At 35.8% G+C, this 21,008-nt stretch overlaps 5 protein-coding genes across 7 annotated transcripts; 1 reads left to right on the top strand and 4 right to left on the bottom strand.

Moving 5' to 3' along the window:
- The first annotated feature begins 772 nt into the window (after positions 1-772).
- On the top strand, positions 773-4,687 carry LOC131009104 (putative late blight resistance protein homolog R1B-16). 3 transcript variants are annotated; one of them, XR_009096401.1, is made up of 3 exons: positions 773-2,696; positions 3,178-3,922; positions 4,074-4,687. XR_009096401.1 is itself a non-coding variant. In XM_057936318.1 (2 exons), the coding sequence occupies exons 1-2, from the start codon at positions 992-994 to the stop codon at positions 3,210-3,212; spliced, it is 1,740 nt and encodes a 579-aa protein (XP_057792301.1). In that variant the 5' UTR covers positions 773-991; the 3' UTR covers positions 3,213-4,687. The 3 variants fall into 3 exon arrangements, 1 of the variants encoding a protein (XP_057792301.1); XR_009096400.1 differs by having other exon boundaries at positions 773-2,717; XM_057936318.1 differs by having other exon boundaries at positions 3,178-4,687.
- Positions 4,688-4,770: 83 nt separating this feature from the next.
- On the bottom strand, positions 4,771-7,210 carry LOC131009105 (cytochrome P450 CYP72A219-like). Its single transcript, XM_057936319.1, has 5 exons — positions 6,774-7,210; positions 6,493-6,710; positions 5,820-6,064; positions 5,355-5,736; positions 4,771-5,280 (listed from the first exon to the last, which is right to left on the bottom strand). The coding sequence occupies exons 1-5, from the start codon at positions 7,042-7,044 to the stop codon at positions 4,849-4,851; spliced, it is 1,548 nt and encodes a 515-aa protein (XP_057792302.1). The 5' UTR covers positions 7,045-7,210; the 3' UTR covers positions 4,771-4,848.
- A 1,582-nt stretch (positions 7,211-8,792) lies between these two features.
- Positions 8,793-9,587, bottom strand: LOC131009103 ((-)-isopiperitenol/(-)-carveol dehydrogenase, mitochondrial-like; the record flags this gene model as incomplete). The annotated part of the gene is given in 1 exon segment (XM_057936317.1): positions 8,793-9,587. A coding segment is annotated over 1 exon segment (795 nt), but the record flags the coding sequence as incomplete, so codon positions are not given.
- An 870-nt stretch (positions 9,588-10,457) lies between these two features.
- LOC131009102 (cytochrome P450 CYP72A219-like) lies at positions 10,458-14,676 on the bottom strand. The gene is made up of 5 exons (XM_057936316.1): positions 14,370-14,676; positions 12,684-12,898; positions 12,372-12,616; positions 11,564-11,945; positions 10,458-11,002 (listed from the first exon to the last, which is right to left on the bottom strand). The coding sequence occupies exons 1-5, from the start codon at positions 14,464-14,466 to the stop codon at positions 10,586-10,588; spliced, it is 1,356 nt and encodes a 451-aa protein (XP_057792299.1). The 5' UTR covers positions 14,467-14,676; the 3' UTR covers positions 10,458-10,585.
- Positions 14,677-16,779: 2,103 nt separating this feature from the next.
- Positions 16,780-19,943, bottom strand: LOC131009098 (cytochrome P450 CYP72A219-like). The gene is made up of 5 exons (XM_057936310.1): positions 19,626-19,943; positions 19,279-19,493; positions 18,953-19,197; positions 18,329-18,710; positions 16,780-17,448 (listed from the first exon to the last, which is right to left on the bottom strand). The coding sequence occupies exons 1-5, from the start codon at positions 19,897-19,899 to the stop codon at positions 17,020-17,022; spliced, it is 1,545 nt and encodes a 514-aa protein (XP_057792293.1). The 5' UTR covers positions 19,900-19,943; the 3' UTR covers positions 16,780-17,019.
- Positions 19,944-21,008: the final 1,065 nt, after the last annotated feature.

Genomic DNA, 21,008 nt, shown 5'->3' with positions numbered 1-21,008 from the left:
TCACACCGATACAAGACCATTAACATAATAGATTACAGAAATGATTCCCAACTACACCTAACTCGGAACTGGATACAGACTCAACAATGGAGATATGCATCAAATGACATTGTTCCTGCTCCACCTCATCTCTGCCGACTTAACGACCTAGAAATCTTGCTTGAAGACTACTTCATGCTATTTGAAAGCACCCGCAATAAAATTCTCTATATGAGTTGTTTTTTTTTTTTTGTACGGGCACTTTTATCATTCTTAATCAATGGTTGATGTAGAGACCGGATCAACTCTTACTACTATTATTACTTTTGTTGCTTTCGCCAGCAATATGATCATCTCCAAGTTTAAATTTAATTATGGGGTTTGGATAATGATAGTTTTATAAAAATGTATTAGAAGATGGAAGTAAACTTACTCAAATTAAAGTCAAAGTAACAACATAACGTGGGTGTAAATCTTTTCCAAGATGCTTACATATTGGTGGCCCCCAATGCTTCACTTACCCAGGGTATTATTATTATGATTATTATTATTATTATCCAAGCGATTGGTTTTAGAAAGAAAAAAAAAGTCAACGATTTTAATTTATTAATATAATTTGTATTTTTTTTATAAAGAAACATCAAATAATTTAATTTTCACAAAAACATCAATGAAATCGATTTCACGGTGAAAATCGTCTTTTAAATGATACTATTTCAACGTACAAATGATACTTTACGATGAAATCGGTTTTTCAATGATACTATTTAAACGTATAAATGATACTTTAAATTTTAAGTATCATTTATACCTTGTAGTAATATCATTAGAAAGCAGGTTTATTGTTGCACTTGCACTATACTACGTCAACGCGGGTGTATATTTGAGTTGGTCATCAGCATCTCCTCCTCTCCCTCAACGTTTCTTCCTCCTTCTCCCTAAGCCACCATCACTTGTTATCTCCCTCGTTTGATTTGCTCAAGCCTGTGAAACAAACCAATTTTCTTCAATCATGGCCTACGCTGCTCTCTCTTCACTAGCCCAAACAATACACCGAATCCTCAATCACGACCAATTCCTCATCTCCCACAATGAAGAACAACAAATCACCCTGCTACGTGAAAAAGTTATTTTCTTGCGAGAAGCTTTGGACAAGTTTCCAATGCAAGCCAGCAGCTTGGAAGCAAGAATCAGGGCCTCCGCCAACGAGGCAGAAGATATGATCGAGCATTTCATGTACGACCAAATATGGAATCATCATTATTCGACTACAAACAACCCTCATCATCTTCATCATGACCTAGAAAAGACGATGGAGGAGATCAACTCAATTTCCCGAGAGGCAGCGGACTTCACAACAGAAGACTCGGCGGCGCTTGGTGATGATGATAGCCCTACTGTGAGGATTTCATCGTCAATGCAGCAGCTCGCCGGTGGCATCACGGTCGGTCTTGACGAGGATCTGCTAAAAATCGTCGATTCGCTCACCGGAGGATCATCCAGTCGCCAGATCATCCCAATCGTGGGGATGGGAGGAATCGGGAAGACAACACTGGCTCAGAAGGTTTATCACCATCCGTCGATCACGGAAACTTTCGAGATTCGTGCTTGGGTCACAGTATCACAAGATTACAAGGCCCAAAATATCTATTCCGATCTCTTAGCTTGCTTTGAAGAAGTCGGCATTGAAAGATTTGAACAGAGCAGTGAGTGTTTGGAGGTAAAAGTCCACAAAATCTTGAAGGGAAGGAAGTACCTCATCGTATTGGATGATATGTGGAGTCAAAACGCTTGGGATGATGTTAACATTTATTTTCCTGATGACGGTAATGGGAGTCGAATTGTGATAACCACGAGGTTAGTGGATGTGGCTTCTTACTCTAGCAGTCATTTTCATCAGATGCGTTTCATGGATCAGCATCAAAGCTGGGATCTGCTCAAGAAGAAGGTGTTTCCGAGCAAAGATTGTCCATCTCATTTGGAGGAGATCGGAGTGGAGATTGCCAGAAGGTGCGGAGGATTGCCCCTTGCAATTGTGCTAGTTGCAGGTATGTTATCCACAGTGAGTGAGACTCGATTCTCATGGAAACAAGTTGCAGAGAAGGTAGGCTCAGCTGGGGAGTTGGAGAAGATAATATCTTTGAGTTACACCAACTTGCCTCATCATTTGAGGTCATGCTTCCTCTACATGGGAGCCTTCCCCGAAGATTACGAGATTCGTGCCTCAAAGCTCATAAAGTTGTGGACTGCTGAAGGATTTGTGGAAGTGGAAGAGGAGACCATTGAGTATTTGGAGGATCTGGTCAAGAGAAGTCTAGTTTTGGTGAAAAAGAGGAAGTCTGATGGCAAAATCAAAAGCTGCGGTCTCCATGATATGGTACGTGAGATTTGCAGAAGAAGAGCCGAGGAAGAAAACATTCAGCACCGCGTGAGTATGGCTCAGCCTGATCTGATTCTCCTTGCAAGAACATATGGCTCAACCCTCCGCTCTGTTATATGCTCTCGACTTATTAGTGCAAGTTCGTTAGACGCCCTACAAGTGTTCAAATTGTTGAGGGTGTTGGATGTGGTGGATGATTGTAATGAGCACCCGTTGCCTGCTCAAGTATTTGACCTGTTTCACTTGAGGTACCTTGCTTTCGCGTGTCTAAATGAGATTCCAGCAGCCATATCCAGGCTTCGGAATCTCCGGACATTGATCATCTGTCCGGGGAAAAGTCCGGAGAACAGATTTAGGCGTTTCTCACAGGATCTGGAGAACACATTTAGGAGTTACTCAGAGGATCCGGAGAACAGATTTAGGCGTTTCTCACAGGTTCTGGAGAACAGATTTAGGCGTTTCTCACAGGATCTGGAGAACAGATTTAGGAGTTACTCAGAGGATCCGGAGAACAGATTTAGGCGTTTCTCACAGGTTCTGGAGAACATATTTAGGAGTTACTCAGAGGATCCGGAGAACAGATTTAGGCGTTTCTCACAGGATCTGGAGAACAGATTTAGGAGTTACTCAGAGGATCCGGAGAACAGATTTAGGCGTTTCTCACAGGTTCTGGAGAACATATTTAGGAGTTACTCAGAGGATCCGGAGAACAGATTTAGGCGTTTCTCACAGGATCTGGAGAACAGATTTAGGAGTTACTCAGAGGATCCGGGGAACAGATTTAGGCGTTTCTCACAGGATCTGGAGAACATATTTAGGAGTTACTCAGAGGATGTGGTATATTTACCATTAGAGATCTGGACGATGCCATTATTGACTCATATTGTATCCTTTTATAGCCCTCTGCCTGATCCAGAAGGAGTGGCTTCTCCTCTGAATAGACTGCTGGAGCTTTCGGTAGGAAGAAGGTTCGTATGTACCAAAGAGATTACAGAAATGATTCCCAATGTGAGAAAGCTAGGAATCACTTATTTTGGAAGCAAATTGAGAGAAAACTACCAGCTCCAGAATCTTGTCTTTCTGCATCATCTTGAAAAGCTGAAACTAGTTATGGAGGCTGACTATGTTTTTACCCGCCCTGTTTTTCCAGAGTCGCTGAGAAAGTTAACCTTGAGCGGTTGTCGATTTCCTTGGGAATTTATGGATACTGTTGGCTCTCTGCCTAATCTTCAAGTGCTCAAATTGAGAAATGATGCTTGCAGAGGCCGTACATGGGAAACTAAGGAAGACCAGTTTCCAAGTCTGGAGTTTTTGGAGATTGATAAATGTAATTTGAAGAAATGGGTCACCGAAGGAAGCCATTTCCCAAGGCTCAAGTGCCTAGTGGTTTTTGATTGTTCTCGATTGAGCAACATCCCAAATGACATTGGAGATATTCCAACACTTGAATTGATTAATGTTGATTATGCTAACAAATCTCTTGTGGAGTGTGTCAAAAGGATCCAAGACGAACAACGTGGCCACGGAAACTACGCCCTTCAAGTTCATTGTACGCATCGTCCGGTAAGTAATTAATGTGAATAAAAACAAAAAATAGTACATAAAAATCCTAAATATGAGGAAAGTGATATTGATAATTTGATTTTTCTGTAGTATCTGCACGTTTCTTCAATTTTTTCCGATTTTGTTGTTGAGTTTCGTGATTATGTTTCAGTATTGGAAGACTCTGTTGGCGCTGGAAGTAATGTCGATCTCTGTGAATATTTCGATCATTGGATGCACGATCGTCTGACATTTGACGAAGATTGTTTTTCGGTTTGTGTTGATTTGAACATAAATAAAGTTCAAAATTTTAGCCGTTTCTTTAGGGTGCATTTATTTTGATGGATAAATTTATCATGAAAAAAAAATAACAAAAAATTATGCATTTAAATACCTCCTTTTTTTCTCCAACATTTTATACAAAATAGAAGTTCATCATTTTCCTTCCTTATTTTCACTTTGAGGGATAATATTATCCCTCCATTTTTGGTGTGATAATATTATCCCTTTTTAAAAGTGAAAATAAAGAAGAAAAAATAATGAACTTTTCTTTTATATAAAATGTGAAAAAAAAGAAACGAGACATATATTTAGAGGCATAAATTTTTATTATCCCTTATTTTTTCATAATAAATTTATCCATCAAAGTAAACGCATTTCTAGTATTTTTCAAATACATTTGTACTGCATCCCTCCCATTGATCTTGTCATGTTTTCCTTTTTGGATTGTGTCATTAATCTTGTTCTGTTTCTATAGTTGGTAATGATTTTACGCTACAAATAATACGACCACACACCTTTACACACTTTTACTATTCTAATTATGCTCTTCTTAATAACTGTGCACAAAAGAAATAAGACAAGCCTAATGAAACGGAAGGAGTAGTAATTATTTTCCTCTATATCATATTCTCACAAATCACAGTTCATGTGACTCTTTGCAAACCTTATAGTTTCTTAAGAATCAAATGCGCGCCGTGTTGAGGTTGGAGCGCCACCATTTGATGAGGCGCATGCGAATACGACGGCGAAAGCTCAAACGAGTAATGCTGCAAAATCATAGCCATCGCCATTTTAGCTTCCAACATAGCAAAGTTCTGCGCAATGCATATCCTCGGCCCCCACCCGAAGGGGAAGTAGGCCAGCTGCCCCGCCCCCTGAGCCGCCTTGGGCACGCCATCTCTAAACCTCTCCGGTCTGAATTCCTTCGCGTCGTCTCCCCATATTTTAGGGTCGTGATGCAACAAAATCAAGGGCAGCATAAGCTGCACCCCTGCCGGCAGATTCACATTTCCTAATCTACATTCATTGGGAGTAAATCGCAAGAGCACAAGTCCCGGTGGGTAGAGCCGTAGCACCTCATGCAAGATCATGCCTAGCTGCACACATTTGCCATAGAAGTTATTCCAGCAACAACATTAGGCCAAAAAAGAGAAGACCTCAAAATACTTACAATTTTGAGGTTGTTCAGTTCTTGATAATCAGATTCTCCTCTCTTGAAAACTTGCAGAACCTCGTCCCTGGCGCGACTCTGCCAGTCCTCGTGCTTGCTCAGTAGAATCATTGTCCAAACGAGCAGAGACGCGGTTGTCTCCTGGCCTGCAAAGTAGAAGAGCTTGCATTCTTCAATCACTTCGTCCATGCTCATTCCGTGCTTACTTCCATGTTGTTCGATTTCTTTGGAATTCGATTCGAGCAGTATTCCCAGTAAGTCTTCCTTGCTAGCTTCCCCTGCTTCCATTGCTCTGCTTCTTGTGTTGATTATGTCGAGCATGGACGTTTGCACTTCCTTCATGATCGTTTTCACTCTCCTATTCACTTTCGTTGGCAAAAATCTGCTCAAAGTGTATAACAAAACGTGAAAAATAATCAATCAATAAATAAACAAAGATGGATGTGATGAAATCAAGAAGTGCACCTATATCCCGGGATGTAAACAGAGCGATTTCCTTCCATGACATGTTTGGCTAATTCCTTTTGTAGTTCAAATATCTTTCTTCCCTCCAAATAGCTGCTCCCAAACGCAGTTCTTGAAATCACATCGCTCGTCAATGTCTGAAGATGAGGCCACACATCCACCTCACAGCATCCTTCTTTTCCCACAATCTTATCCCATTTGCTCAACATTTCATCACAGCTCAAGTAGAATGATGGAACCATATGCTGTTTGTATCAAAGAGACATAAATCAAAATCTTTCTATACACAAAGAGTGTTTGGCTGAGCTTATAAGCTTATTCAAAGTGTTTGTCAAAATAAGTTCCAAGAGCTTATAAGCTCTCAAAAAATAAATTTATCTACCTCAACTTATTTTCTCATTATCTTATAAGCAACACTCATTTTATAAAAAATAATTCAACTATGATTTTTTATCGTCATCTCTATTCGATTTTCTCACTCTAACAAAGATTTTTTCTCTATATCGTCATCTCTATTCGATTTTCTCACTCTAACAAAGATTTTTTCTCTATAGCTTATAAGCTTAATTGTTCAAATACTTTAATAACTTATAATCTCTTATGAAACTACATCTTATAAGCTCTTTAAAATAAACACCCTAGTAATATTTCAACATAACTACCAAGAAATCACCTCAAGTTTATGAACATGAAATGCAGGATTGATCAATCTCCTATGCTTGGCCCATTTATCCGTTTCGAGTGTAACTAATCCTTTGCTCATCAATCTAATAAAGGGGCGACCAGGAGGCTTCTGGAAAACATTACTTTTCGAGACAACTTCTCTTACACTTTCTGGGTTCATCACAAGAATTGCAGGGCTTGGTCCGAACCACACGAAACAATTCTCACCTGCGGTTTCAATATTCATCACAAAATTCATAACCAAATTGAAATTGAGATTTTAGAGCATACCATATTTCTTGAGAGAAAAGTGGAAGATGGGCATAATTCTGTGTACAAAATCATGGGAAAAATCGAGAGGTTTGGACGAGGCTTCTTTGTTCATCAATCTCATGTCTTTCAAGTCTCCGTACAAAACCCTGTAGGAATTTCCGGTGAAACCCTGCCGCCGGAGGCGTTTTTCCAGGTTTCTTGGTCTGAACCAAACCCAATTCAAGATTTTGCACACATATGTGAATGCTACAATGGTGGAGAGTGTCTGTAAGCAGATGATAAAATCCATTTTTCAAGCTTTGGCCTGAAACAGAGCACTCTAATGGTTTGAATTTGTAGATCATGGGAGCAGAAAAGGACACGAAGTAGTTTGTGGAATCTTTTTTTGAGGGAGCATACAAAAATTCCAAGTTGCTTTCGGTGATCGTTGGGAAAGGTGATCACTTGTCACTTACCTCTCAAATTGTAGTTAATTAACGTTTGTGTATCCGCTATTTAATGCATATTTGAAGTTTTGTATTTTTGTGTTGTATATTATCGGTTGATAGTAATAAATATTGAAATAATATAGATTAATTTATTACTTCCTTCATCCCAATTGTTAGATGTATTTGAGAATGACACGAAATTTTGTATTTTTGTATTGTACATTATCAGTTGATAGTATAGAAATGTTGGAATAATATAGATTAATTTATTAGTCCCTCCATCCCAATTTTTAGAATCTATTTGAAAATAACACGAATTTTAATAAAATGATTGAATGTATTGTGAGTGAAATAAGAGTATCACATTTATGAATTTATGAGAGTGTTAAAGTGGAGCAAGGGTTTTATCTACTTTTACTAAAATAATAGTATCATACGGGACAGATTAAAATGAAAAGATGGATTCAAAGCTGAGACGAATGGAATATTTATTTTGATTCATTAATTAATTAATTAATTTTGAACTTATTTAATTTTTTAAATATTTTATACACTTATTTTATTATACAAAATAAACAATACTCCTTTTAAAATACGAAAGATATGTTATTTTTTAGGGTTATTCAAGATTTGGTACTCAATTTTTGGGGTCATTTACAATTTATACCCAATTTTTAAAATGTAGCAATCAAAGACCCAACTTTAACATTTCTTGCAATTTAAACATATAATTTTTGTATATGAGATTAAAGTTGTGATTTCATGTAACATTGAAACTTAAAATTGATTAAGAATTTTTAAAGTCTGTTGCCCGGAGGTCCTCTGGTATCGTTAATTTCATCTATGAATATTCGATGATTGAGCACTATTAAAAAATGCAGCATTAAGGATCGAATTTAACGATCTTTATTTTTTTATTTTTTTAATAATTAAATTTTGACCATTAATATTACTATTATTTATAAATATTTATGTATATATATATATATATATATATTAACAATCGAAAATTATATTAGTTAATATGTTTATTTTTTATTCTCATTTTTTTTTTAAATTGATGAGAATTTCTTGATTTTTTTTAACGAAAATATTAATTTTGAAAAGTGATAATATTATTTTTTTAGTTGCATTTTATATTGTTAACACATTAGTGATGATTTGGAATTAATCAAAGAAAAAGCCACACCATCCCGATATCATCTTATAGTACAAGTTTGATCATGAAAATCCAAATGTTGGTGAATTTGAACTTATAATATTATTACGATTAAGAGCATACACCCCGACTTTAAAAGCCATGGTTTCTTAATCTTAATTTATTACTCCCTCCGTCCACGAAATGAGTACCCATATTTCCTTTTTGGTCCGTCCATCAAATGAGTACCCATTTCCTTTTTTGGTAAGTGTACCCCACACATCCCACTCACAATAAAAGTGGGTCCCTTATTCCACTCACACACTTTAATCAATTTATTAAAACCCGTGCCACCCCCAAATGGGTACTCATTTCGTGGACGGAGGGAGTATTATTTATTAATACATTTTATTCGATTTTGAGGCCTGATATTTCATCAGCATATATATTTATTCAGACATCGAATTCCCATTAGTTTGATTTGATGAGGTCGAATGGCATGCAAATCATTCCACCATCCACCCCCAAATCAACCCCCGTCACAAACGCCGCCTCATCTGAAGCCAGAAACGCCACCGCTTCCGCCACATTCTCTGCCTTGAGCGCCACTCCTTTCAAGCTGGTGAACCTCCCGACATAATTCTCCACATCAACGGCCGTCACAAGCCCCGCCTTTGCGGCAAGCGGCGTCAGCACCGCCCCAGGCGATACGCTGTTAACCCTAATCCCGTGCGCCCCCAGCTGCATGCTCGCCGACCGCACCAGCCCCAACACCGCGCGCTTCGACATCACGTAGTCCGTGACGTTGACTGCGCCTCTCTCCGCCGCCGCACTGCTGGTGCAGATAATAGCGCCCCTAGTGCCTAGCTCCACCATCTTGCGCGCCGCCTGCTTCACGCACACGGCCATGCTGCGCGCGTTCACACGCATGACGCGATCGTATTCCGACAGGTCCATCTCCAAGATAGCTTGAGCGGAGCTGCTACCGGTGCCGGCGTTGCTGAACATTATGTCGAGGCCGCCGTACGTTGTGGCGGTCCAATCTACCATGGACTTAACCTGTTCCTCGTCAGCGACGTCGCAGTGGACGTAGCTGCAGCGCTGCAGGCCGATGGATTCGGCCACGGCGCGGCCCTTCTCGGCTTCGATGTCGGCGATCACCACCGCGCGGGCGCCGTACTGGGCGAAAAGGTGGGCGGTGGTCTCGCCTATGCCGCTGGCGCCGCCTGTTACAATTGCTACTTTGCCTTCAAGCTTCATTTATTATGATATTCACTTGATTTGTTGATAAAAGAATGTGTATATATATATAGGCAGACAGAAAGATAGATAGAAAAATATCTATATGTATTAGTAACTTTTATTAAACAACAATTATGTTTCAAAGAACATAAAGCAACAACATACGCCGACGAAAAGAGAAAAAAACAAACTTTGCGGCGGCATTATAGCTCACGTGGTTGAATTGTTTTAGCTCAAGTAGTTAAAATTTACGTTGTACGTACACTTATAGTGGCTATAGACCTCAATGAATTTATTAATATATACTCCCGCTGTCTCATAAGAATGCGCCTTTATTTATTTTTTTGGGATGCATGAAAATGTGCATTTGCCATTTTGAAACACTATTCCACCACTAACTCCTTATTTCTTATTCTTATTTTATAATAAATTGAATCATTTTTTCAACTCTCAATACGTTCATCTAACTTTTTATTAAAACTCGTGTGATCAAAAATGGTGCACACTCTTGTGGGACAGAGGGAGTATATTTGAATGGAGAATTATTTTCAATCATTCGAACACGAAGTTTTTATGATGGATATATCATCTTGCAGTTTAAACCTATAAATTTTTGTATGTGAGATTAAAGTTGTGATTTAGACATTATTGAGACTTAAAATTGATTAAGATTTCTAAAGTCCATAGCCCGGAGGTCCTCTTGCATCCTTAATTTCATCGTTGAATGTCTGATAATTAAGTAATTGAATTGAGTGTCAGCGTGATGGTGTAATTTTGGGTTTCAATTAACCTTTTCAATCAATTTTGTGTTTAGCGCCAAACAAACATCTAAATCTCAAATTCAATTTAACGAACAAAAATGCGTATATATATAGTAGGTCTAAAATGGAACGAATGGTAAAGTTGGTTCTTCATTACTACATTTCAACGAATTTGATCCGAATTGCAAATAACCCCAAAGATTGGGTATTAAATTCCATATTTGTAAATATTCATCATCAAATAACCCCAATCTTTGAAGCCTATAATCTGCGAAGAATTAAGTGGGCGCCGTGTTTGGGTTGAAGAAACAGCACAGCGGTAAAAGCATGAGAATAAGACGGTGAAAGCTCAAAGGAGTAACGCTGCAAGATCATGGCTACTGCCATTTTGGCTTCTAAAATAGCAAAGTTTTGGCCAATGCAAATCCGAGGGCCCCAACCAAAAGGGAAATCCTTAAGCTGCTGCCCCTTAGCCTTGGCACTAAAACGCTCCGGTTTAAACTCGTCTGCATCGTCGCCCCATATTTGGCGGTGGTGGTGCACCTGAAGTGAAGGCAGTACAAGGTTCACTCCGGCAGGTATGATCAGATCTCCGATTGCAGTTTCCTTGTGAGTTTTCCGAGCCATCGAGAATACCGGTGGATATAACCTCAAAACCTCATCGAGGATCATGCTTACCTGCAACATTTGATTATATATATGAGTATGGATAAAATAATAAAGGGTGAATATCATTTTAAACCCCGCATTATTTTTGTATTGTGATTTGTGAGTTATATTCTGAAGGGAATATTAATTTGGCATGTGAATATATAAATTTTTAGTCAATTAATAAATTATATATAACTACATAAGCTTTAATTTTAATATGACAATATATAAACTTTCAATTTGTTTTGTTATGATTTTATCATAAACCCCCCTTCCAGTTCTCAACTTCGAAAAGTTGTTTGGTCCACTGTATACCTCGGTGTAATTATACTTGTTCATTTTTTTTTTTATAACTTAACAAGACAAAGTCGTTTTGTGTCTAACTAATTATATTGGATTTCACAGTATTTAATTATTTAGTAAGGTACAAAATGGTGTTATTTTGTATCACGTAAATTATAAAAAGAATAATTCTAAATTTATTGTGACATCCAGCGAGCGTCAATTTTTTGGAGCCCAAAAATAGGTGGATGATTTAAAAAAAAAATTGATAATTCAAAACATTCTCAAAAGTTGCAAAGATCTTACAGTTTTGAGGGCATTTAGGCCTTGGAAATCCGGCTGTCGGCCTCCAAAGGCTGCGCGAATCTCCTCTCTTGCGCGGCCCTGCCAATCTGTGTGCTTGCCCAGTAGAATCATTGTCCACGCGAGCAAGGTCGAGGTTGTCTCTTGTCCTGCAACGTAGAAAAGCTTACACTCTTCGACCACATCCTGCAAGCTCATCCCAAACTTGTTTCCCTTTTGCTGCATTTCCTTGAAATTGGATTCAAGCAACGTATCCAATAAGTTATCAGTAATGGCCTCCCCTGCTTCAATCGCCTTCATTCTTTTATCGATCAGAACAAGCAAGAGTGACTCCACTTCCTTCTTTATATGCTTCATCCTTCTATTCCTCCTTGTTGGCAAGTACCTGCAGTTCAAATCCATCAGAAATGCTTGTCTTATTGCAAGAATCAACAAACTTCTAAGAAAGGGTTTACTTTTCATGACTGATAAGATGAATGATTGAGGGTTCTTATCTTCAATATACTATTCCCTCTGTTCCCTATAAATATGCATGATTGATAATGACACGAGTTTTAATAAAAAATTGTTTGAAATAGATTGTGGGTAAATGGTTTAAGTTAGAAGGGTAAAATTGTAAAAATTATGTGTGACGTAGTGTCCAAAAATAGACTATGCATAATTTTGGAGGACGTACCAAAAAGGAAAGATATGCATAAATATAGGGGATGGAGAGAGTAAAATTTACCCTTTTTAGTAAATAATGGATTCGTCTATACTATTTTTATCTATTTAAGCTGATTGTCAGAAGTAATCGCGCAAATTACTCCACCTGAATCCGGGGATGAAAACAGAGATAGTCGTCTTCATGAGAAGGGCACCTAGCTCTTTCTGAAGCTCGAATATCTTCCTTCCTTGTTCGTAGCTACTGCCAAATGCAGTGCGCGAAATAGCATCACTCGTTAAGGTTTGAAGATAAGGCCACACATCTAACTCAAATGCTCCTTCACTTGGTACCATCTTTTCCCATTCACTCAACATGTCACAACAACTCATGTAGAATGATGGAACCATTTTCTGCATTGAAGAAACAGTTGATGAGCAAATGGAATGTGTAAGCAAGTATTCATCAGCAGAAGATTACCTTTATCTTTTCAAGATGAAATGCAGGATTGATCAACCTCCTATGTTTAGCCCACTTATCGCCTTCGTAGCTCAGTAATCCTGTCACCAAGCCTTCGATTATTGGATTGCTCAGCTTCTGGAAGATGAGAGGTTTCGACAGAATCTCTCTGATCTTGTCAAGATCCCAGATATATACAGAAGGAACGGTTCCAAACCAGACAAAAGAGTTCTTGCCTGAAATTAACTTTGAGTCAATACAAATCAAGATTATCTGTATCATGTATGGTGTGTTTACTTAGGTTATAAATTTATCCTTTTCATTATTTTTTTTCCCTCATTTTCTAGAACGGGAATTTGGTGAAATTTTATTTTGTAGAAAATGAGGAAAAATAAATGAGATATTTAAAGGGACTAGCAGAAAGAGAATACATTGTACGCATAACTATTGTTATTTGATATGATAAAAATTAAAGATATACTGTATATAAATATAACATTTATTATATTTTAATTTTAAATTAGCAATTTGGTCTATTTGACTCTGTAACTATATATAGTAAAATCTCTTTAAAATAATATTTAAATAAATTAATGAACTCTATAAACTAATAAATTTCTTTGTTCCCAACTTAGGCCAGTTTAAAAAATAATCAAATTTCATAAAATAATAAAATTATAATTTTTAGGAGAATCGTCTCGTTAATGTTATAAATTAATAGTTTTTAACAATTATGAATATCATGGTAACTTGTTAACATATAGATTGCCTATTAGGTAATATGGATATAATAAGCCATCTATATTTTATGCCCAAGATACTTTTTATATTAGTATAAATAATTTTTCATTATCTCTTGTGATAAATTTATAATCTAAGAAAATACACATAGTAATTTTTATTTATTTTTATTGTGCTTATATAGTTATCTATACTATATTAAAAAGGGAGTTTCCAATTTGAAATCAATTTCAAAATTGACTGGCAATTTTGTAGTTATAATAAAATTGAAGGTTTATGTTTAAACTATATACTTTTCCTTTTATTTTCATTTTCTTTAACTTCTTATTTGTTGTTACATTTCTTTCCAAAATTGTGAAATTCGATTAATTATAAAATATTTAATATGCATATCAAATTAAAGATCACGATAAGAGCTTTAATATGATATATATTTTATGAAAATATTTGATTTAAAATGTAAAAATTAAATTTGTTTAAATATTAAAGTTTTATAAATTTCTCTCTCCTCTCTCATCTTTTTTAAATAAATATATTTTTAACTCTTTTTAATTAGTATTTTATTTTTTATATTTTTAACTTATTTTTTTTGTTTTTGTTTTTCATAATATCAAAATTTATAATTGTGAATTCTTTTTTATTTTTTCAATATTCAATTCAAATATATTTAATTAAAATAATTTTTTTTATATTAATAAGTATAATAATTGAATTAGTGTTAATTTTATATAAATATAAAAATTAAAAATATTTTTCCGTGCATAGTTCATAATTAATTGGCTGTTAATCCAAAATTAAGATTCCAATTAAATCGAATCCTACGTGGCATTAGAATCTTATTACCGAAAATAAACAAAACTTATATATATATATATATATATATATATATTTACCAACTAATTAAATATGGACAAATTAAATCAATAGTCTATGAATTAAATCTTGATAAAAAGATGATATATGTACCATAGTTAGTAAGGGTTTTGTGCACAAAGGGCATGATTCGAGGTACGAAATCATCGGAGAAAGAGATGGCGTTGGAGACTGATTCTTCCATCTTCATGATTTCATTCAAGTCTCCAAGCAGGAATTTGTAAGGATTGCCATTGAAACCTTGCTGCCTGAGGGATTTTTCGAGCTTCTTCGGTGTAAGCCACGCCCATTTCAAGAACCTCCATGCGTATATTGATGCTACAACACCTCAAGGAATTGCCAGTAATGTGAAGAGTAGATTCATTGCTTCTTTACTTTGTACAGAAACTATGAAAAGATTACTGCCATAAAAGAATGGAGCCATCGGTAATATGAGTGGGAGAGTTTGAATTTTCGTCTTTGTGGATATGTTTAATCTTCTTTGGTATTGGAATTTTCGTTGCTATGTTGGTCAAAATTCAGAGATGAAGAATGGTAAAATTCAGCGTTAGAGCCTCTAGAAATAACATGACTTTTGTCCAAAAGAACAACAAAAACAACTTACGTATCATCAAATTAATAGTAGTAAAATGTCACAAGCGACCCAAACTCGTAGCTCAAAAACCAAACCAACACCAACTTAGAAAATATTGCAATTAAATTTAAAATTAGGATATCCCAATTGATTCATTCTAACAACATTTAAAAAATATATATCTAGGAGCAGTGGAAGCATTGAACAAGAAATCACTGAAACATTATGTCCAAGGTGAGAGCGGTTGCTCTCACGATGGATGTGAGTTTATCGGACCTGTATACTATGGGATAAGCTGAATCCTGGTAACTAATTGTGCGTCTTGTTTGGGCTACACGAATGAAAGAGTGAAACAACAGTTGAAGCGTCCAACTCGGCCCAAACATGGGTGGAGAAAGTGGCCGCGAGCCGAAGTCGTCCATGGCGCCATCTCTCTTTATCTCCCACTTTTTTTGATAAATTAACAATATTAAATGTCGCACTATAGAGGATTCGAACCCAAGACATTTGACCTTATAAATAATGGAGTTAAATATCGCACTATAGAGGATTCGAACCCAAGACTTTTGACCTTATAAATAATGTTTTCTCCATCCGCCAAAAGTACGTCACTTTTTGTTATTTTTGGCGTTCGTAAAAAATATGCTACTTTCCTTTTAAAGATACGATCCCACACATTTTTCTTATCATTTATCCTTACAAGTGCTTTTTATTTACCAAAAAAAATTATTATTTATTCAATCTCAATCACTCATTTCATACAATCTTCGCAAAATCAAGTGGGCGCCGTGTTGGGGTTGAAGAAACAGCACAGCGGTAGGAGCATGAGAATACGATGGTGAAAGCTCAAAGGAGTAACGCTGCAAGATCATGGCTACTGCCATTTTAGCTTCTAAAATAGAAAAGTTTTGGCCAATGCAAATCCGAGGTCCCCTTGGCCTTGGTAGAAACCCCTTCACTAAAACGCTGTGGCTTGAACTCGTCTGCGTCGTCGCCCCATATTTCGCGGTGGTGGTGCACCTGAAGTGAAGGCAGTAGGAGGTTCACTCCGGCAGGTATGATCAGATCTCCGATTGTAGTTTCCTTGTGAGTTTTCCGACCAACCATGACTACCGGTGGATATAACCTTAGAACCTCATCGAGAATCATGCTTACCTGCAACATTTCAAAAAAATAATAACAAAGGGTAAGCCAGTAAATACACAAACTTTTAATCAATTCATGAATTACACCTTAATTTTAATTTTAGTATAACAATACATAAATTTTCAATTTGTTTTAGTTTACCACTAAACTAATTAAAATCCTCAAATTTAAATTTAAATCCATTTCAAAATCAATCAATCAATCAAAAAAATATCGAAATAAAATCAATGATCAGTTTGAAAATGTTTGAAGAAACAAACTAAAACATGGCGAAAATTCAGATTAAAACAATGCAAAAAAAAAAAAAAAAACATGCATTACTCTATTTGGAAAATTTAGAATCTTAGTTTCGTGGTAAAATCAGAACAAATGGGAAGTTTATGTATTGTAATACCAGAATAAAGTTCATATGTATGCACTTTATGAATTACTAAAAGTTTGTGCATTAATAGACACAATTCAAATTCAACAATATAATTGATAATTAATAGTCCACAAATATAAAAAGTGACTCTATCTAAAATACTCCTGTATTAAGACACAATTGATTTCTGTCTCAAAAGTTCAGACGGTAAACATTCATGTTCATTATCTACGATTTATTTTTAGATAGTTATTTTAATTTCAAGAATTCTAGCAAAATTAAATTTTTAATAAAACTATTAAATAAATCATTTGTATTGTAATTCTAAATTATTAAATTTACACCATATAAAATACTAACTTATGTAATGAATGATAACGTTGGGTCCTTATTGTTATGTTTCAAACATTGAGCCTAAATTGCGAATAACCCCAAAAGCATAGCTATTAAAAAAATCCAAACTTGTACTAATATTCATCTTCCACAAAAATATACTCCATCCGACGAAGATGATGTGTTTATTACTATTTTCGTCCGTCCACAAAGATTGTGTGTTTTCTTATTTTAGAAATCCCCTTTATACTTTAAACTCCATTCACACACAATGTTTATAAAATACCACAATCAACAAATTAATGAAAACTTTGAAGCGTAGCTAACTATAATCTGCGCAGAATTAAGTGGGCGCCGTGTTGGGGTTGAAGAAACAGCACAGCGGTAGGGGCATGAGAATAAGATGGTGAAAGCTCAAAGGAGTAACGCTGCAAGATCATGGCTACTGCCATTTTAGCTTCTAAAATAGCAAAGTTTTGGCCAATGCAAATCCGAGGTCCCCAACCAAAAGGGAAATCCTTAAGCTGCTGCCCCTTGGCCTTGGAAGAAACTCCTTCACTAAAACGCTCTGGTTTGAACTCGTCTGCGTCGTCGCCCCATATTTGGCGGTGGTGGTGCAGCTGAAGTGAAGGCAGTATGAGGTTCACTCCGGCAGGTATGATCAGATCTCCGATTGCAGTTTCCTTGTGAGTTCTCCGACCAACCATGAATACCGGTGGATATAACCTTACAACCTCATCAAGAATCATGCTTACCTGCAACATTAATTTGATCATATGATTATGAATAAAATAACACAGGGAAGCTTCTAAATACACAAACTTTAGTCAATTGATCATGGATTACGCATTAAACTTTTGAGTTTTTAGTACCAAAATTAAAGTTCATATATTCTATATGTCTACGATATCGTTTCAACATTATGGACGGCACGGGTTTTAAGAAAATGGTGGATAATAATTGATATAAAAACGGGTATTGGTGTGAGTGGAGTTTCGGTCTTACTATAAATGTGTGGAGGAAAATAAAGTGTTATGTGGACCTTACTGCTATAAATAGAAGTAGAAATGATATTAAGGACGGACTAAAATGATAAAAATGAAAACGATATCATGGACGGAGGGAGTACAGTTCATGAATTGCTAAACTTTATGCAATTAATAACCCTCGTCTGAAGTATTGAAAATGTTTTTTTAAAACACGAATTGTCGATTTTGTATCAATTTTGCACTCCATCCAATTCTAGATTTTGGAAACAATAGTATTTAGATTTTTTTTTTTTTTATTGAACGGGAAAAAACAACGTTGTTATGTTCCTTACTAATTAAAAAAATGCCAAGTTGAATTTTACAATGTTCAGTTAGTAAGGCACAAATGAAGTCATTTTGGGCATGTAAGTTAAAAAAAAGAATAATGTCAAATTCATTGTGGCATTCGGTGAGCATATCAATTTTATGGAGCCGAAAAATAGACGGATGACAAAATTGATGCAAAATCACAATTCATTTTTTTGAAAAACAATTTTGATAGTTTAAAATATAAATGATACTGCGAAAATAGTTCGAGTATAAACTAATATTCACCCAACAACACATGACAATTTCCATGTTGATGAGAAAGTTGTAGAGATCTTACAGTTTTGAGGGCATTTAGGCCTTCGAAATCCGGCTGTCTGCCTCCAAAGGCTCCGCGAATCTCCTCTCGTGCGCGGTCCTGCCAATCCGTGTGCTTGCCAAGTAGAATCATAGTCCACACGAGCAAGGCCACGGTTGTCTCCTGTCCGGCAATGTAGAAAAGCTTACACTCTTCAACCACATCCTGCAAGCTCATTCCAAACTTGTTACCCTTTTGTTGTATTTCCTTGAAATTGGATTCAAGCAATGTATCCAATAGGTTATCAGTAATGGCTTCCCCTGCTTCAATCGCCTTCATTCTTTTATCAATCAGATCAAGCAAGAGTGATTCCACTTCCTTCCTTATATGGTCTATCCTTCTATTCGTCCTCGTCGGCAAGTACCTGCAGTTCAAATGCACAAATAGAGCATCACAGATGCTCGTCTTATTTCAAGAATCAACAGACTTCTAAGGAGACGTTTACTCTGCATGACTGATAAAATGAATGATTGTCCATTGAGTATTTTTATCCTGGATATATTGAAATTTACCCTTTTTAGTAAATGATAGATTCGTCTATACTATTTTTATCTATTTAAGCTAACTGTCAAAAGTAAACGCCCCTAAAGGAGCAAGAGACTCCACCTGAATCCGGGGATGAAAAATGAGATAGTCGCCTTCATGAGAAGGGAAGCTAGCTCTTTCTGAAGCTCGAATATCTTCCTTCCTTGTTCGTAGCTACTGCCAAATGCAGTGCGCGAAATAGCATCACTGGTTAAGGTTTGGAGATAAGGCCACACATCTAACTCAAATGCTCCTTCACTTGGTACCATCTTTTCCCATTCACTCAACATGTCACAACAACTCATGTAGAATGATGGAGCCATTTTCTGCATCAGCAGTTTTACTTCAAGAAACAGTTGATAAAACAAATGGAATGTGGAAGCAAGTAGTATTTAGAAGAAGATTACCTTTATTTTTTCAAGATGAAATGCAGGATTGATCAACCTCCTATGCTTAGCCCATTTATCGCCTTCGTAGCTCACTAATCCTTTCGCCAAGACTTCGCCTGTTGGATTACTCGGCTTCTGGAAGATGAGAGGTTTCGACAGAATCTCTCTGATCATGTCAAGATCCCAGATAAATACAGCAGGATCGGTTCCAAACCAGACAAAAGAGTTCTTGCCTGAAAGGGTTAATTCGCTGTAAATTCAAAAAACATATAGTTTTTTCCATATTCTATGAGAAAAATCAGAATTTACTAATAGTCTGTGGATTTACAACCAATTAACCCTTCGTAAAAAGGTGATATATGTACCGTAGTTAGTAAGAGTTTTGTGCACGAAGGGCATGATTCGAGGTAGGAAATCATCGGAGAAAGAGATGGGATTGGAGAGAGATTCTTTCTCCATCTTCATGATTTCATTCAAGTCTCCAAGCAGGAATTTGTAAGGATTGCCATTGAAACCCTGCTGCCGGAGGGATTTTTCGAGCTTCTTCGGCGTAAGCCACGCCCACTTCAAGAACCTCCATGCGTATATTGATGCTACAACACCACAAGGAATTGCCAGTATTAAGTAGAGTAGATTCATTGCTTCTTTAGTTTGTACAGAAATTATGAAAAGATTACTGCAATAAAATAATAGAGCCATCGTTATTTATGTGAGTGGAAGAGTTTGAATTTTCGTCTTCGTGGAATTTTCATTGCTATTTTGGTCAACAGAGAAGAATTGAGAAATGAAGAATGGTAAAATTCAGCGTTAGAGCCTCTAGAAATGACATGACATGTTATTAAATTGTTTATAAAGCATTTTATTTTCAGAATTGAATCTTTGCGAAATTGAGCTAAAAAGCTAGCTCATTTATAGCATACTTTTTATGTACGTATTTTTAGTTGGAGAGTGATTTTTGGACACCAGGTGTCCTAGACACCTTCATAAAAAATCGGTTTTTGCTTGATGTTTAATTTGACTAATTTTTTGTTATTTAGTGATTTGTCTAAAATATCATTTCCAAAAATATATTCAATCGATTTTGTTATTATTTTCAATTTTTATATATTTTATATAAAAAATTAGTGAACTTGGAAAAATAATATATTAAAAAATATAAAAATAAAAAATAATAATAAAATCGATTGAATATATTTTTGAAAATAATATTTTATACAAATCACTAAATAGCAAAAAATCGGTCAAATTAAAAATCAAGAAAAAACTGATTTTTGTGAAGGTGTCTAAGACACTTGGCGTCTAAAAATCTTTTTCCTTTTTAGTTTTAGTTTTTCGTACGATCTTTTACTGCTGAGTAATAACTTGTTTATGCAAAAAACAACATTCTTGAGATGGTGGGTTTCAAAAGTCTTTGTTAAGACAGTTAGAAAAGTCCCTAAAAATCGTTTTTGAGGCACATAGTCATGTCTCTAAAAACAAAATATTTCTAGATACTCCACATTGCATACAATGTGGAGTATCTAGAAATATTTTGTTTTTTTTTAGTGTACATGTATTGGTTAATCGAATTCTTGCATCCAAATTTTTTGCTTGTATACACGAATAATCATTATATAAACTAATCAATATATAAATATATGTAAAAAAATAAATATAATGATGTAAAAAATAATATTATATATATATAATAATAATAATAAAATACTCTCTTTATCCACGAAAATTACAATGCGATCTAATAATTGATA

This window comes from Salvia miltiorrhiza, chromosome 2, assembly GCF_028751815.1.
Source record: "Salvia miltiorrhiza cultivar Shanhuang (shh) chromosome 2, IMPLAD_Smil_shh, whole genome shotgun sequence".
NCBI lineage: Eukaryota > Viridiplantae > Streptophyta > Magnoliopsida > Lamiales > Lamiaceae > Salvia > Salvia miltiorrhiza.
Note: the sequence above shows the minus strand (reverse complement) of the source record. Positions and strands in the feature narration are given on the sequence as shown.